Here is a 17,482-nt window from a genome sequence, read left to right as displayed (position 1 = left end):
GGGAGAAGCAGCAATGTGGCATTTTCGTGTCACCCGGTGCTGGGGTGGGTGAGCGCTCGCCTCAGTCCCAGGCGGATCCCGAACAGCCCCCGCGCTGCCCTAAATCCCTTCCAGCCTCAGGGTCCCTCGGTGCTGCTCCGTGCCCACCCGAGTGACCCCGTGCCGGCAGCGAGCTGGGCTGGGAAGGCAGCTGGGAAGGCTGTGACAGCCCCGGTGTGCCGGAGAGATGCCAGCCGTGGCAGGGAAGCTGCGGGGAACGCGTGCTCCTGTGTCACCCTGCAACGTGACCCGCACGGCACGGAGCGCCGGGACACCGGGGACACCGGGGACACCGGGGACACCGGGGACACCGGGGACACCGGGGACATCGGGGACACCGGGGACACCGGGGGGGCTGCGGGAGCCTGGGGACACCTTTCACCCTTCGGAGGGAGGGGGCAGCTCCCCGGAGAGTGTCGGTGCTCCCTGCGCCCCATCGCCGGGACCCTGCTCCCCTGGCAGGGCGCTGCATCCTCCGGAGCCCCTGACTCTGCTCGGCTTCAGAGCCGGAGCCTCCGCAAGTTGGGAGAGGGCAGGAGAGCCTGCCAGAAACTCCCCGTGTGCTCGGCAGCGGCTCCGGGGGAGCGAGCGGGGATGCATAGGGGAGAGGGATGGGGCAGCGGCTCCATGGGGGGATGGGGATGGGGCAGCGGCTCCATAGGGGGATTGGGATGGGGCAGAGGCTCCATGGGGGGATGAGGATAGGGCAGCGGCTCCATAGGGGGATTGGGATGGGGCAGCGGCTCCATAGGGGGATTGGGATGGGGCAGCGGCTCCATAGGAGGATTGGGATGGGGCAGCGGCTCCATAGGGGGATTGGGATGGGGCAGAGGCTCCATAGGGGGATGCAGGATAGGACAGCGGCTCCATAGGGGGATTGGGATGGGGCAGCGATTCCAAAGGGGATCAGGATGGGGCAGAGGCCCCGCTTGCCCTGCCCCGGGAGGGGGATGGGGGGACGGACGGACGGACGGACGGATGGACGGACGGACGGACGGACGCATGGATGGATGGACGGACGGATGGACGGATGGATGGATGGACGGACGGATGGACGGATGGATGGATGAGTGCCGGCCGTGCGGATCGCTGCGAGCCCGGTGCATGCGCAAGGCGCGGGCGGCCGCCGTGGAGGTGGGGAGGGAGCGAGGACCACATCGCTGCCTCCGGCTCCGAGCTGCCAGTTGCTGGTTGCCAAGCAGTTATCATTGTTTCTGTGACGATTGCAGAGGCTGTTGCTAATTGAAGAAGCCCCCACAGCATCCTTCTCTCTGCTCCTGCTTCTGCTTTTATTTTAGAGGCTCAAGGGGGAAGACAGCCAGACTAGTGCTTTTTTACATTGCGTTTTTATTTATTTCTTTTTGTGGGGGTGGGAGATTTCTCAGCTGGTGATTAAGTGATGGACTAGTTACTCATCCGTATCCCTTTAGTCTTTGTGTGTGTGTGTGTGCGTGTATGTCTGAACACACAGACGAGCTCACACACACACACACACACACACAGAGTAAAATCCTGTTTGCCTCTGCAGTGGGCACAAATAGGTGAGCATGACTACAGCCAAGGAGCAAAATGCATCAGGGAAACAAGCCCAACAGCAAGACCAGGTAATGCTTATTTTCCTCGATTTCAAACATACAGATTTGCAATGTGTAGCTTTGTGTTTGTTGTATGATTATTATGACTTTTTTTAAAAAAAATCTTTTTGGTGTGTGCTCTTAAAATTGTCAACTGAGTCACCAGCCAGTGGCAGGAGGAAAGTGCTGTGTAGCTGGGTTCAAGGTCTGCTTTCTCGGTGTGTGTGGAGACTTGGGGGGGAAGCTGAAATTCTGCTATTTTTAACAGCCTGTACCTCTTGCTGAAGGCTGTAGAGGTTTGTTCTGTAACTTGTTCCTTACATGTTGCTGGGAGGGGGGAGTATGTTGGGATGGAGGCCCCTTCTCACTGGAGGAAGGGGGCAAGGGTGTTTAAAAACCCTCTGTAGATACATATAAAATTATAAAAGTGGGGTTCAGCTTCTGACTTTATCATGCACTTTCAGTGAATTTTTCTTGCCTGACGTTGTCTCGGAGGGGCACTTCAGGGTACAGCGTGTGCCCAGGCTGTGCATGAGCAAGCAGGGATGGCATGGGGGGCAAAAAGCAGCTGCAAGTAGGTGAAACTCCTACTGGCTTTGGGGGAAATTGCTGTGCTCACAGCATATCTGAACTCAGTTAATTTATTTCTCTTGGTAGGTGCTTTATGTGTTTCTTTAGAGGTGGAAAGTTAAAGACTTCATTTTCTCTGTCAAACCTGTATTCTGGAGGATATTCCTCTCTGCCTGCACTTACCAGGATGGAATGAAGTCAAAACTTTCCCTGTCTAAAAAGCAGCGGGTGGCAGAAAAAAAAGGGCTGTATCCTCAGCTGTAAAGGATGGGCAGAGTTAAAAAGTGGTGGCATAAGGGAAAGTCTGGCTGCGATCTCGGAGCTCCAGCTGAGGCTGGTGAAGGTTCCTGGGCTCTGGGGGCACTGGCACATCAACATCTCCGTTCTCCTCATCCCCACCTTCCTCTCCCCGTGCTCGGGCCATGCCTGGGGCACCGTGGTGGAGCTCAGATGCTCCAGTTCTCCAATTTTTCCTCATTTCCTTAAAACACTGGAAGTTTTCCACTTTACTCTTTGGTTAGGACAGCACAGGAGGATAATTTAAACAGCTCTCTCAGGGCACAAATTAATTCTTAAAATAGTTCTTCCTGGTGTGATAGGCTGAGAGCCTCACATATTGTTTTTCTTTTTTTTTTCTTGGTACAGTGTTTTAGGGAAGGGAAGAGCATGGAAGACACTAAGCACCATAAATAGGAACATATAATCTGCATTTTCAGGGTGACATTATACCAATGACCAAAGCAGGCAGGCTCAATGTTTCAGAGAAAACAAGAAGAAAACAACTTTGATTTTTGGGATTAAGAACCTATGGTTTCATCTAACCCTGAAAGTGTTGGACTTTTCTTCTCTTTTCAATGCTTTTCAATATATATTTTTGTCACTGTTTGCTGCAGGTTTAAAGTCTGCCTGTGTTTCTGGGAGGCAGGGGTTTATAAGTTCCTTTTCTGAACAAAGAGGGCTGTGGGGCTGTCCCTTCCTCCTTCTTACAGCTGTGTAAAAGTGTTGGGTTTTGTAAGTCAAGAAGTATATATTGCCTTTTTATAAAGCAGATGTGGTTTTGGTTCAAGTAGTGTTACCTGCCTAATGCCATTTTTCTGTTGGCATGCCATGTCTTTGCTACTTTGGTCTTCCTGCATGAAGTACAAAATGCTCAGAATAGGTCTTTAGTATATGCAGGATCTTGATTGAGGATATTCTATAACTGGCTGAATTGCAATTATACCCATATGGTACACTTAAATATTCTGGAAATACGTGCTCTCTCAGCTCTGCCCTAGCATGAGCATGAAATAGAAATATCAAGAATATATAAATATCAATCATATTGATGAATATTAATGTCTGAGTCTGTGAGCAACTTTGCTCACTCCCATCATTTCCTTTATTGTTTTCACAATACATTATTAGTAAAATGGCTCGACAGCGGGGGGTTGAATCCAATCTCTGTCTATTGATTTGAGTGCACTTTTATCTTCCAGCACCAAAAGCACATCTAAACCCTTATTTTATCTAAAACTGTTCATAACTGAAAAAAGGCTCTATTCAAATTCTATTTCTAGCTGAAATCTATTTCCAGGCTTATGCATATCAAGAATTACTGAGATTTTTTTTTTCCTTGCTTAAAAGTGATCAAGAAACTGAAAAATGTAGCTTGGAGAAAAATTGAAGGCAAAGTGCTGGTCTGGCTGTAGAGGACTGAATCTTTTTCAGTAGCAGCTGCTGCTGTCGTAAGAGATTTTGACCATCCCTTTTCTGTGTTCCTTGCTGTGACATTCCCTGGATCCAGAGGCAAGCAAGTGTCACAGTTGGCTTAAATCTGTGCTGTGTCCTACCAAACTAACCCAAACAGAAGCTGGCCATGAAAAGACATTGCAGGAACAGGGTGGGGAAAGTTTGAAAACATCTGCAGAAGCTTTGCAGGCTGTAAATTTAAAAATCTACTTTAGGCTCATATGTCTATATGCAAATGAAGTCATGTTCTATCTTACAAAAAAGATAATAATTAGAAAATGATTGGGATGTGGAGATAAGCAAAGCACTGCTTTAGCTGCTGAAGGCAGACAATCCCTCTCTTCCCTAGGTAATTAAAAATGTTTCTATACAATTTATTTCTGATAAGCAATGCTGCTCACCTCCATGCCAGTTAAACTGCTCAGAATTCCAATCATTTATCTCCTGGCTTATCTGTCTCATGGGTCTGAACTCTAAGTCTTTTGGACATCATGTACAGAAAACATTCTGTAGGTGATAGGTAATGCTGTCTGTTACTGTCAAGTTGTGATTGCTTGATCAAGATGTGAGTTGGACGTGGTTGCCTCTGTGCACTTGGCTGCTCCTGACACAGCTGTGGGTTCTTGTTGGGAGGCTGGAGTTGGGCACCGTGCAGTGCACATTATCACTCTTGGCTTTCTGCTACACCCAGTGCTCAGAAATCCGTGGCAAAGCATGCAGGCACTGATAGACTCGGGATCTGGCTCAAGAGGACTAGAGAATCTTGTTCTCCCCCTCGGGGTTTGTTAGCTGGATGTGTGGATATGCCATTAAAACACTTTTCCATTAAAAAGGGGAGGAAAATAGCAACAGCAGGTCAAGTACTCTGCCAACGCTTTAGCTATTTACACAGGCTGAAGAACTCTGTGTTTTAACATAAGCCTGTAAATTTGTTATCTTCGTTTAGCCCGATTCTTGCTACTTTTAATGGCCTTTGGGAATGCAAATAGCTCTGCAGTCATATATAAAGATAAGGAGGCTGATTTTTTAATGAAAATTTGATAGCAGGCATAATGCTAAAATGAGACTTTTAAATATTTTAAAAAGTGAGTCAGCATATCAAGTATAACAGGATCACAGATCCTCAAAGAACAATTTTTATAAAACATGTTTAAAGGGTTGATTGGTTAATTGGGTATTTGAAGACTGAGGATAAGGATTGTTCTCATTTCTCTTGCTGTGTAGAGAAGAACTGTCATGGGCTTATTGGGGAAGAAGATCCTGTTCTGAAATGTGCTCATGTCCTAGACAAGGTTGCTAATGACTACATGGAACTCCATGTAAAATACCAAAAAATAAGTGAAGAGATAAAATAGCTTGAGGTCTGCCTTATTGAAGTGGGCTCCGTGGAGGAGTGGAATCAGATCAATAGAACAGTTCTGCCTATTAGCTGTCATTAAGGTAATCAATTCTGAATTTTACAGAGCAGCTGGAATTCCAAATAAGAGGTGTGGTGACTTCAAGTGGAAAGAGAACACATTTTACTTGGAAATCCTAGGCCAGACTCAGGAATAAAATGATGGAAAGATTAATATTTCATGCTGCTAATGTTCCCTTGCCTCTCTACCTCACAGAAATAGCCTGTAGTATCCTGAAGAGTGAGTACAGTTGGAGTATCTAATATACTATGCTGAAATGTGCCTCTACTTGTGTAACTTTATCCAAATAAGAAAATAATTGTGCACTTCAGCCACATTATGCAGACATGCCCCCTGAATTGTTTTAATTCAGGTAATTCTGTGATTTCTGTAGCAGAGGATGTCAATCCCTGTCTGCCCTGCTCTCTTCCTGCAAGGTCATAGATATTCTTTATCACTGTGAGCTGAGTCCTGTGCTGTTACTTTGTTCCCAGAGTAGAATAAAATAAAAAATACAGATGTGCTCACATTAGGAAATAGTGTGAACCCACTCTGTGAGAGTCAGAGAGACATTACTGAGGTCCCAAACACATATTTTTGCTTGGGGGATTATTTCAAATGAATTCCAGACTGGCATGCATGTTCTTTTGTAGCTGTTCAGCATCTTCTCTCTAAGCATCATCTGAAAGGAAGCCAGTTTCTATACTCTGAGTCTACTATAAAATGTGAGTGAGAGCATGGTAGATGCGTACAACTGAGAGATTTGGTCAGTAGTGCAGTTCTGAAATGAAAAAAAGAAGTCAAACAAATGTAACTTCATTTGAGCTACATTCCTGTATCCCAAGATATTCTTATATATGTGTGTGTGTGTGTGTATATATATATATATATATATATATTTATTTTTTTTTTCTCTGAGGTGTGACTTAAAATCATTCCAGATCTTCTCTGCTCACTTGGCTGCTGTCCAGAAAATCACTGCCCCTGGGTACCAAATGTCTTGGTTGGTTCTACATGCTTTGCATGAAAGAATGCAATGATCCTGATTCTCTGTGGCAACAAAGCCTCCCTACACCACATAGCAATACAAATTATGCCCAAAGAGTGCAGGATCTCTTCACATTGTAAACAGGCAGTGGTGTACAGCAGGTTCAGGCATGAATTATAAGTTGTGAATTTTATCTCTTGAAACAGGGAAGGGACTTTGCCCTTTTATTTGTCAATATATTTCTGTTGTATGCTAGATCACAAAGAGCCACTGCTGAATCCTGTCTCTTTTTTAGCAAGGTTTGAAGTTCCACATTGTAGCTGAATGTTTGTAAGCAGATTGAGCTGTGAATTCACAAGAAAGCTCTGATTCACAGAGCCATTATCTGGCACAGTCAGACTCCCCACTGCAGCATCCCAGTGGCACAGAATCCATGCAGAGGAATGGAACAGCACCATGAAATACCTCTGAGGTGCCCAGATCCAACACTGGGCTGAAAGGAGCCTGGCTTGGAGCCATTGAACAGGTGTGAGTGAGTCTCCTGGGAGATGAGCTAATTTAGTGTGTTATCTCAGTGACTTGTGATAGCAGAGCTCCTACGTTCCTGGCTGGAGCTGAAGCTGTCATATCCCAAAGGTGAAGCCCTGCCTGTGAGAATCCCTCATTCTCGTTGCAATATTCTGGCTCAGGTTATTACAGCTGTGCAGAAATCAGGGGCAGTGTCCACTTTGGAAAGGTGTCTGCCAAAGAGAAGGGAAAAAGGAGAATGCACTGACTTGAATAGAAAGCAGGTTTATTTAGTTTTAATGGAACTGTTTAGTTTTTGCCGTTTGAGGGCATAATTTTTTAAAAAATAAAATTCTTCAATTTTTATTCCTTGATAACAACTCTTTAAATTACATGTATTATTGTAGACCCAGCACAGACTTTCTCCAGGAATGGTAGGGAACATTTGTTCATTCTGTTAATGGTATCTGATCTATTCCTCAAGAGATTAAATTTCTGTAATAGCGCTCCCGAGAACACTGTATTCAGGAACATGGAATTGCATCAAACTGGCAGTCTTTTCTAGCTAGTAATTTGCCACAAGGAATGCAGTCAACTAAGAGAAGGGGAGGGGGAGACAGGTGGAAAGGAGCATGTTTGGTGTAACACTGGAGTCTCAAAAAGAAGAGACTGCAGAAAAGCCTTTTCAGTATCCAGTGCTGAAATGGAAGTGCTTCTGCCTCTAAAGCTCATACATTTCTACAGGATGCTGCTTGGGACTGTGTAAACTTTACCTGCTCTTTATACCTGGACCAAGTGGGATGTGCTCTGTCCTTGGTACAGTTCTCTCTCCATTCCTGGCAGAGGTGACTTGTGTTGCATTCTTTCCCATTAAATCTTTTTTTGCTGTTGGATAAGGGCAGAATAATCTGTCTCTGAAGTTCACCAGCTATCTGGGGTCATGAGGGTGTGTTTGAATGCCATGAGGCTCTTACAGATTTCAATGTGTCATTCCAGTTGTGGTCCATTAGCAGTGCTGTGCATTGCTACAGGCATTTCATGAGCAGTGCTTGTACCTGCTTTCAGTTCTTATGCCTGTAATGCTGCTGCTTTGTGATCTTTATCAGGCATTAAGTTGTGGTGAATCATGGTCACTTTGGATGATGTGAGAGAAGGCAGCACTTTTAAAATTATGTAGAGTACAGTAATGTCTAGTTTTTAACATAATATATTCTGTATGTTTTACCTTCACATTTTTTGACCTTTTGTCTGGTTTTTGGGGGTTTTTTTCCTTTCATCTTTCCTTTCACTTTTCTGTTCTGCCCACTCTGATTCTGAAGTGGAATTTAAGTAAATGAAACAGAGAGAGTGCCAGCAGCAATGGACCAGGAAAGCTGTGCACACTTCTTCAAAGTGCAGATGTGAAGAACTAACTGTGAGAGGAGTGCATTCAGCAAGTTTGAAACCTTTGTCAAACATAAATTTGGAGAGGGACCTGTATTTGAAATCAGTGAAGGTGGTCAAGAATGGAAAGACAAGTTAATATGAATTTCTGATTTAATGACAAATTTTGAGTGGGATTATTGGTTGGCTTTGATTGACAATTAGGTGGTGGAGTATGGAACTTAACCCTTCTTGTATGCAGACATCCACTGTGGCTTTGAGTGTTGGGTCCTTAGTGATAGTCAGCAGTTTCTCTCCTGCTGAGATAGTCCATGTTGCCTAAAATTGGGGAGAAATAAATATCTGGAAGTCTCCTAGGGACAGGTATGTGAATTATGGAGTTCTGAGATACTGCAGTAACTCAGGCTGCACAGGTACCTGAGGTATCAGAGAGATGCACTCCTTGATGTTTGGAGAACGTAGGGAAAGGGTCACAGGAGAAAACCTGAAAGTTAAAACTCATTCTGAAGGTTTAGATATGAATAAGAATTTCAGCAGAAAAATATCAAGATAGAGGTAGATGCTGTCAGGACTTGAGGCAGTTATAAGCAAACTTGCAAATGAGAGAGAGATAATGCGCAGAATCCAAAGATTGTATCTGATTCTAAGATTTTGGGAACTTGAAGCAATTTTATACTTTAAGATGGAGATGCATCTTCCAGCTCTCCATTGCATAGTACAGAGACCTTTTCTGAGAAGGAGTAATTTATATTTTTTTTTCAGTAGAAGTACTGCAGTATAATTAGGAGCCAGAGAGGTTAGATGGAAATGCAGATGAGGGGATGATGAGCCAGGGATATGCATGGTCACAGGTTAAAGCAGGACCTTTCAGAAATGGAAGCTGAAGTTTGGTGCTGGGCAGGCTGATGGAGAGCATCTTCCTGAAAGTCAGGATGAGGGGGTGAACCAAGGGTGAAGCCCAGGATCTGGTACTTGTAGAGAGAAAGACCTGAAAAAAATTGTGGAAGTTGCTGGAAGCTCTTAAGTGTGATGGCAGTGGAGAGGACATAAATACTTCCCACCTCCATGAGTGAAAATCCTTCACTATATAAAATCCTTTACTATGTAAAATTTAGGAAACTTCTGATCTTCAGAAGTCCCTTCCAACCAGAGAGTGACTATTAACTCTCTGGACTAGTTCTGGGAACAACGGGAGAAGTGGGCTTGGATTTGGTGGTGAAAGATGCTTGTGGAGGAAGGAGCTTCAGGCACCTGTTCACCTGCCTGCCTTGAGCAAAGCAGCCCAGAGAGGTTTATTTTTGCCAGCTCTCAGATACCCTGATCCCCTTCAGAAACACCCTGCCTTCAAAATAAGTACCTAAATAGCACAGTAACCAGAGACATGGCCTGCTTTTCTGTATGGGGGAGTATGGTGAGGGAAAGGCAGCAGCTGTCTTTGCCAGGGAAAAAAATTCCCAAAACAACAAGAGGAAGAAAATTGTTTAGGTCTCCCTCTTGCTCAGGGAAAGGGCTCTGCTTCTCTCATTTTCCCTTGTACTCCCCATCCCTGAGTGCCCTGATTGCCTCTGCCCTTCCTGCTGCTGGACTGAAGGTTTTTGTTGAGAGACAACCTGTATGCTGTCTGCATGATAAATGGTCAGTGGCAGGCAATCAAGGGCTATTACTATTATGAGATACTATTTTGTGAAAGAAACCGCAGGTGAAAAGTGCAGATAGACCATCATTTCTCAGAGTGAGTTTTTGTCCCAGACTGCTGAACAACATCTGCTCACAGAGGCAGAGCAGGAGCTCTGCTTTGGGATCTTGTCTTGTCAAGTAGCCCTGCAGTGCCAGCACTGTGGCCGTGCTCTGGGCTAGTGGCCTTGGCAGGAGAGGCTGCTGAAAGGAAGGCACAACCTCCCTGCTTTGCTGCTGAGTGGGGAGCCCTGTTGGAAGGCATTTCCCTTCTCAAACAACCACCTTAGAAAAGCTGAAATGCAGATGATCATGGGCAGAGGATGGAGCAGTTTTGTTAGAGCTGGCATGGAGAAGAGTGAGTGGTGGGATCCTGGTGAGGCACCAAGGGAGCAGGAGCATGCAGACATCATCTCTCTGCTCTCCCTCAGACTTGTGTGTCCCTCTCAGCCCTTTGCTGGGCATCCAGCACCCGTCCCAGGGTGCCAAAGGCTCCTGCCCTCACTGCACAAGTAATAAATGCACAAGTCTGAGCTGAGCAGGGAACCAAGCCCTGAGTGTGCCCATGGTGAAGGAGAGTGAGAAAGACTGAGGCAAACACAAAGAGTTAAGCTGAGCTTACAATTTAAAAGAACATGCAAAAAGCCATTAGAAAGGGTAAAAGGATAAGTTTGAATGAACTAACAAAAACAAGAAGATCTGGAGGCTGAATTGTTCTGGGTTTTTTTAACCCTTTAGGTTACATCCTTTTTTGGTCTGAAAACAAATGGCTGTTCCTTTTATTGTTTATAACATCATAAGACATATAAAATAAAAGTAAATTTTACATAAGATTTCACAATGCTTTGGCTAAAGTAGTTTCTATTGCTGCTTAACTGCTGCAGAGCTTGAAATTGGAGAGATAATAAGGCTTCATCTGAAGCAATTAGTCTGCAGTTTTTGACTCCATTACCTTCAGTTATGTCTGTAGCCAAATAGTTACATGCAGATATTTAAGACTTAGTTGTAGTAAGATATTGTCAAAAGTGAAATCACAACTTAGACTTTAATTTATTGTTAGTTTAGACTGTCAGAGATACTGTAATAAACATATAATAGCATATTATGTGGCATGCATTTTGGGTCATTAATTTAGCTTAATCACACACTGTGACCAGCCTCTCAACTGTTTTTGTGTCGGGTTTAAAGGGGTCTGATACTTAATGTGGTTGTAGGAATTAACAAATGGTACATTAAGTTGTAACTGCACTGAGGTGTGCTGAGAGCCTCACACTTGCATGCTTTTGTTTTCATGGCCAGGAGCAGACAGGTTATTTCAAATGCATTTGCAGCATTTTGTGCCTGCTGATAGAAAGAAATTCAAGGATGGGTAGAAAAAACATATTTCAACTTAGCCCATATTAACTGAAAGAGGCATGGGATGATACATGGAAAAGCAGATGATATAGCTTGAAGGATGTAGTGAGGAGAAACTTCATGGTTGTTATTATTCTGAGACACAGTGGTGTTAGAGAGAAAAAAAGTAATTGATCAAGGTGGGTAAACATTATGAAACTTCTTTTTTTCACTACCTAAATTTGAGATTCTGCAGATGTCATTGCAGTGAGTATAGTAAGCTTTGACTAGTCCTCAAAGCAGGAAATTTGTTTCTCAACTTTGCTTCTTCTTAAGAATCCCTGGCACATCACAGTTTAGTAGATTCTAATATACTAACAACCTTCCTTTTTCTAATTTTCATGTCCCAATATCTGTGATTTAAAAGTTAATTTACAAACGTTGCTGAGAATGCTGATCCATTGAATCTAACAAGGATTTGAGATTAATCTTTGTAAGCTTAATAATTGGAGGGTGCAGTTGCATTAAATTGATTTATTTTCCATGGTTTTCTTCTCATAAGGTACAACAGATGGTTTTATGTGGATTATATTGGTGGTTGACTTTGCCATTGCAAGTCATGGTATAATTAGAAGTTTTATTCCAAGAAGCTAAACAAGCCAGATAAGGAGCAGTTATAAAAATATGGGACAGAAAAATCTACAGAGAAATGGATTGAAGCAGCCCTGGAAAGTACTTAGCACATAAAATTTGTGCATTAGGGAGATTATATTGCTTGGGGAATGTTTTGACTTTGTTGCTGAGGGCTGGTCAGTGCTCAGTTTTCCAAATCAGTATCTCTTGGCAGGACCGGCTTACCTCAGTTACTACTCCTCTGCTTGAGAAATGGTTCCTTCCCACCTTTGAGAGAGATGATAACTAATAGATGATGTCTTTTCTTGGTTTTGTGCCTTGTTTACAAACTGGGCCTTCCAAAGCCCTTCTGGGAGATGACAGGACTGAGTTGTTGTGTACAAGGCATCTTTCACTCAAACATGTTGAGGAATTCAGTGTTGATACTGGGCTCTATGATGACAGAGCACCCCTGTGGAAAACAGAACTTTAAGGAATTCTGGAAAGTGTATGTATCTGAAATTTGAGATTTGAGAATAAATCTGCTGACTTCATCAAGGCATGAGCTGACCTCTATATACTGTCTCTCACTATCTTGAATACCCTTATGAAGGAAATGGAGGCTTTTAATCTGCAAGAGAAACAAACTTGTAAATAACAGACTGATTTCAGCTGGCTTCTTTTGTTTTCATGTGGCTTTTATTATAGAAATACATGATAATATAAACAGTTCTCTGTACTGTTCTATCATGTTGTAGAGAAGTGCTTCTTCCAGAAATCAGATTTCTCTTAGGTTCTCAGAGCTGTGCAAATCTGATGGAGCTCTGTTTGAGAATGGACTTCAGGATTAGGACCACCATATAAATTAGGCTTTGTATACACCCTGGAATAAGGTTGTGGGTCTGGTTTCCTCATTATTTGTTTCAGAAGATTTATTTTATCACCTGTTGGCTCCCATTCTCTTGCTTGTGAGGAAATACTGTCCACACTGGTCTTCTCCTGACCCTGAGGAGGGAGGAAATTCAAATGAACTTGGGGACCACGTAGGTTCTCTGCCAAACCTCCATTCTAGATAGTGAGCTTCCTATAAATTCCTGTAGGTTCCTAAAATTCCTTCAATCTCCTATAAATTTTAGATCTCCTCCAGTCAGTTATAATGCTCTTAGCATCTGGGTAGTAAATCAGTGTTATCAGTAAATAAATTGTCATCTTGTCTTTCATGCCAAAAGGGAGCAATTTTTTCTTTTTTTTCTTTTTTTTTTTTGTTCTTCAGCATCCTACTGTGAATTCCAGAGAGACTCTGGTGATCAATAGCTCACAGCCACTGTCACAGGCTAAACCCAGGTTTTAAGTCTTCAGTGAGCTCCCTGCAGTAAATTACAGCTGTTTGAAACCATGATGCATAGCTGTTTTCTCTGTAAAATGCAGTTCATTTGTGCAAGGATATTCCCATTAAATCATCCAACTCAAAATATATTGGGGAAATCTTTCACATCTCCATGGAGCTCTGCCTGGGGGTGGCTGGGGAGCGGGCTACGAGCTTGTGGCTCGGGATTGAGAGGAGGGCAGGGACAGGTGACTTGGAGAGCAGCCCTGAGGAAAAGAGTCTGGGGGTGTTGGTTGATGACCCAGCAAGGAGAGCTGGCAGCCCAGAAACCCAACCTCATCCTGGACTGCTGTGGCCAGCAGGTGGAGGGAGGTGATGTCCCCTTTCACTCTGCTCTGGTGAGGCCCACCTGGAGCACCGTGTGCAGCTCTGGGGTCCCTGAGAGAAGGACAGGGGAGGCCACAGGGATGGTTGGAGGCTGGAGCACCTCTCCTGTGGAGACAGGCTGAGAGAGCTGGGGCTGTTAAACATGGAGAAGAGAAGGAGAGACCTGGAGAGACTTTAGAGAACCTTCCAGTGCCTAAATGGGGCTATGAGAGAGCTGGAAAGGGGCTTTCTTCAGGTGGATGTAGTGATGGGACAAGGGATAATGGCTTTAAACTGAAAGAGTAGGGTTAGGTTGGATATTAGAAACAAAGTCTTCACTCTGAGCATGGTGAGGCATTGAAAGAGGTTGCCCACAGAAGCTGTGGCTGTCGCATCCCTGTGTCCAAGGCCAGGTTGGATGTGGCTTGGAGCAACCTGGGATAGTGGAAGTGTCCCTGCCCATGGCAGGGCGTTGGAATGAGACGGTCTAGTCCCAAGTCCCTTCCAACCCAAGCCATTCCATAATTATGTGGTTCAATATTGAGTATGTTTGAACCATAAACCTAGGTTCTAGGTTTAAAAACCATATAAACCATAAATTCTAGGTTTACCTAAGAATCTGTGTGTGTCTGCATTAAAATGTAAAACCAAAAAAGATTAAAATCAGATTTAATGAGATTTAGTGGAAATTACCAAATAAAAAAAATTCTCATTATTTTAAAAATGTTTCTGCTGCCCAAATGTGCAGTAAACTTCTGGGTTTATTCTCGAAGGTTTAAAATATCTGAAAACTGAAACTTTTTTCCCACTTTGATACAACTGGAGTTAATTACACCCCCCCACAGACAATTAACACCATAAATCTCTTTCTCATCTTGCTCTAGGAAAGTGAGGAGGGCTCGGCTGGTTACTATTTCTGTAATAAAACATTCTGGAACTACTTTTTATGTACACAAAGATATGAAGTAATTGAGCTCAACAGGCCATGTAAAATACACATGAGAAATAAAGTATGTACTTGAGGCTAAAAATATAATCCTAAATGAATCCTATTGGGATGGTCTGTGTTCATGCTACTTCTAGTCCTTTCTCTCCAAGTAGAGCTTATTTCTCTTTGCTTTTGTTTCCCAAATAGCCTTTTTTGTAATCTATCATTGGCCTCTATAAAAAAAAGTTGTAGCAATTTCTTATAAGTTGCTACAGCAAGGTCTACTGTAATGCACAAATTGTGCATAATCCCAAAGAGCAGAAGAAGAGATGTAGCAGAGGTTTGGGGAAGAAGTTAATGAGAGATTATAATGAATCTACATGAGTGTGGTCTTTCTCTGAGGAGTCACTGTTTCAAACCATCTTTCAGATTATTTTCCCTTCAGTTCTAACCAGACTCTTACATTTTTGCTCACAAATGCCTGTGGGTCTCAAGAAACACAGCCTGCAATATCCACTGAGCCTTCGTTTTGTTTTTCCTTGGCCCATTTCTTGAGTAATGGTTTATGTTGTTCAAAGAGAAAAAATCAAGAATTCACTTGTTGCAAGCTTCTCACCAAATACTGTTTGTACTTTTGTGTGTGGTTTGCTGCTTGTCAGGTGTAATACATAACTTTTATTTATTTTTATTGCTGGAACTGCTGTTAAAACAAGAGATGACAGTTGCTCCAAGGAGACTGAAATGAGGTGACACTCAGATGTTTATACTTCATTACTTTTCATTGCCTTGACAGTTTCTGTAGAGTTTCTTTCAATCATAGAAACCTTCAGTTATGATTAGTGCATGGCTCCCATGCCAAAAATCTATTAAACTTCATTTTGTATTGTATTCATCAACATGGGTAATACAACTAAATCAAAAATAGATCAGCTTCAGTTAAGGGATTCTTCAAGACTTGTTGTGTTGGCAGTATGCAAAAGTGAAGATCTGTCTGAAAAAAGATGTGGCATTCACTTGTCCATTTGTGCTGATTGTCTTTGCAAATATGAACTATCATTGCATTATCCTTTTGCTTTCAAATTCTGTGAGGGAGGAGAGGATACTCAAAAAATTTGTAGTAAGCCAGACTGTTAGACTGATAAAAATCGCTGCTGGCCATTTTGTGAAATTTCAGTGAACAAGAGAAGTCTAGGAGCTTTTTTTAATATAAATAAATGGACAAATAAATAAATAGACAAATAAATAGATAAATCAGTAAAATAAAATAAAAAATATAAAATATAAAATAAAATAAAAATTAAAATATAAAATAAAAATTAAAATATAAAATAAAAAATCAAATCAAATCAAATCAAATCAAATCAAATCAAATAAAATAAAATCCAAGGGCCTGTGACCCTTGCCTGCAAGAATTATGGACTCAAGGGAAGAGAGATTTTTGCAGAACCAAGTGCTGCTGTTTGTAGTCTCTGAGATGCCCTGTCCCTGCCTGGGAGGGTTTGCAGAGGGGTCTGGAGGGGCTGTTGTTTCCCACTGCCCTCTGCAGCAGCCGCGCTCCCGCCCTGACACCGCGGCACGGGCAGATGGCTGAGGGTGGCACAGAAGGCTCCAGTCCATTTTTAGCAGCAGATTTCAGTGCCTGCTAGCCACTCTTTTTGTTATTTGGGCAATGCTTCAAACTCTGGCCACGTTATTTAGCTTTTAATAAGCTGGGGTAGCTCCTCATTTCTTTTTAGAACATTTGGGACAAATATCCTCCTGGGTTTTGTCTTGGTCACGCTGCTGAATGATGTGATTCTGTTTGTTGTGAAATGCACTCTGAATGCATAAAACACAGCTAGAACTACTCAACAAGCTTCAGAGACTTATTTAGCTAGCTGGGATTTGGCAAGAGATGACCAGTTAACATGAAAACCCAGGAAGAAAATCAAATAGTTGTGGGAGATGTTGAAAGTAACAGATGAGAAGAGATTGCTTGCAGAATTTTAATTCTACACAATAAATTATTGCTGGCAAATTGAACTGCTGCTTGCTTTTCAGGGATATTAGAGAGTTGGAAATAATGCCTATTTTAGCCAAGCAATCATCTACTACTTTTTGTTGACAGACAACTAAACCCTGAGCAGGGAAAAATACTAATTAATCATTACTTTATGTAACCTTTACCAGCGTGATACAGCATTTGCATTTGAGTCCTAGTGTGCAGTGTTCATTTAAATTAAGTCTGGTATGCTTTTTTTTAAGAAAATTATTATTATTGCTGTAAGATTCAGGAATTAAATGAGTGCAATTATTGTTTTCGGGGAGCCAAACGGAGTTAGTTGTCCAAGTCCAACCAAAAATGTCACTCTCAACTGTCTCCACTTTCTGTACACCACATTGTTACTAAATGATGCCCAGGGGAGAAATTGTTGAGTCATGATAAATTGTTGAGCATCCAAAAGCTATTGTTGGCCTCACTGGGGACCACTGAGAGCTCAGTGCTCTTGAAAACCCAGCCAATTATGCAGGTGCTTATGCATGGGCTTTGAAGGCTCAGTTTTCTTGCTTATTAAAAAGGATGTTTTCTAAAAAGCTTTCTGTCCTTACTGGTCATTTATTTCCCCCTCTGTTTTCCTTTGAAAACATCTAAAAAATAGCTCACTTGAGATAGACACATTTGAACTCCTGTGGAGTCGAATGATAGCATTTAATTCAGGAAATTGAGGGTGGTCTTTTGGAGAGTATTAAGAAGGAAAAGGCAGCAGTTTCTCAGATTTTAGAGTATTAGATAGCCCCGTTGAATTTTGTCTTTTCCTTTGCATCCAAGAGTTAATAATGGAGCTGAAGTGTCATTTTAGTTATAGAATATGGTTTGTTTTCTTTTTTCAGTTGGAATATAACAGATTCTGAAATACCTCAGGACAGGAGTTCCTGTACAATAACAGTTTATATTATTAATGAAAATCAATTGTAATTATTTGGTTATGTTGTTTAAATATATCTTCCCCGCAGAAAGGTGTGCGCTGCTAAAATGGCTCTTTCCACATATAATTAATACCTAACACATTC

General features: G+C 42.6%; 1 protein-coding gene across 5 annotated transcripts in view; it reads left to right on the top strand.

Annotated features, from left to right (window-relative positions):
* Positions 1–17,482, top strand: part of DPP6 (dipeptidyl peptidase like 6) — a 539,779-nt gene that overhangs the window by 295,057 nt on the left and 227,240 nt on the right. Inside the window, exon 1 of one of the 5 annotated variants that reach the window (XM_086865504.1) lies at positions 1,028–1,643. The exons of the other annotated variants lie outside the window; for them this stretch is intronic. Coding sequence (XP_086721630.1) covers positions 1,587–1,643 — 57 coding nt within the window. The 5' untranslated portion in view covers positions 1,028–1,586. Of the gene's footprint in view, positions 1–1,027; positions 1,644–17,482 lie in introns of those variants that run through there. 5 annotated transcript variants of the gene reach the window in all.

The sequence above is a fragment of the Cyanistes caeruleus genome, chromosome 1 (genome assembly GCF_971803275.1).
Source record: "Cyanistes caeruleus chromosome 1, bCyaCae1.hap1.1, whole genome shotgun sequence".
Taxonomy (NCBI): domain Eukaryota; kingdom Metazoa; phylum Chordata; class Aves; order Passeriformes; family Paridae; genus Cyanistes; species Cyanistes caeruleus.
Note: the sequence above shows the minus strand (reverse complement) of the source record. Positions and strands in the feature narration are given on the sequence as shown.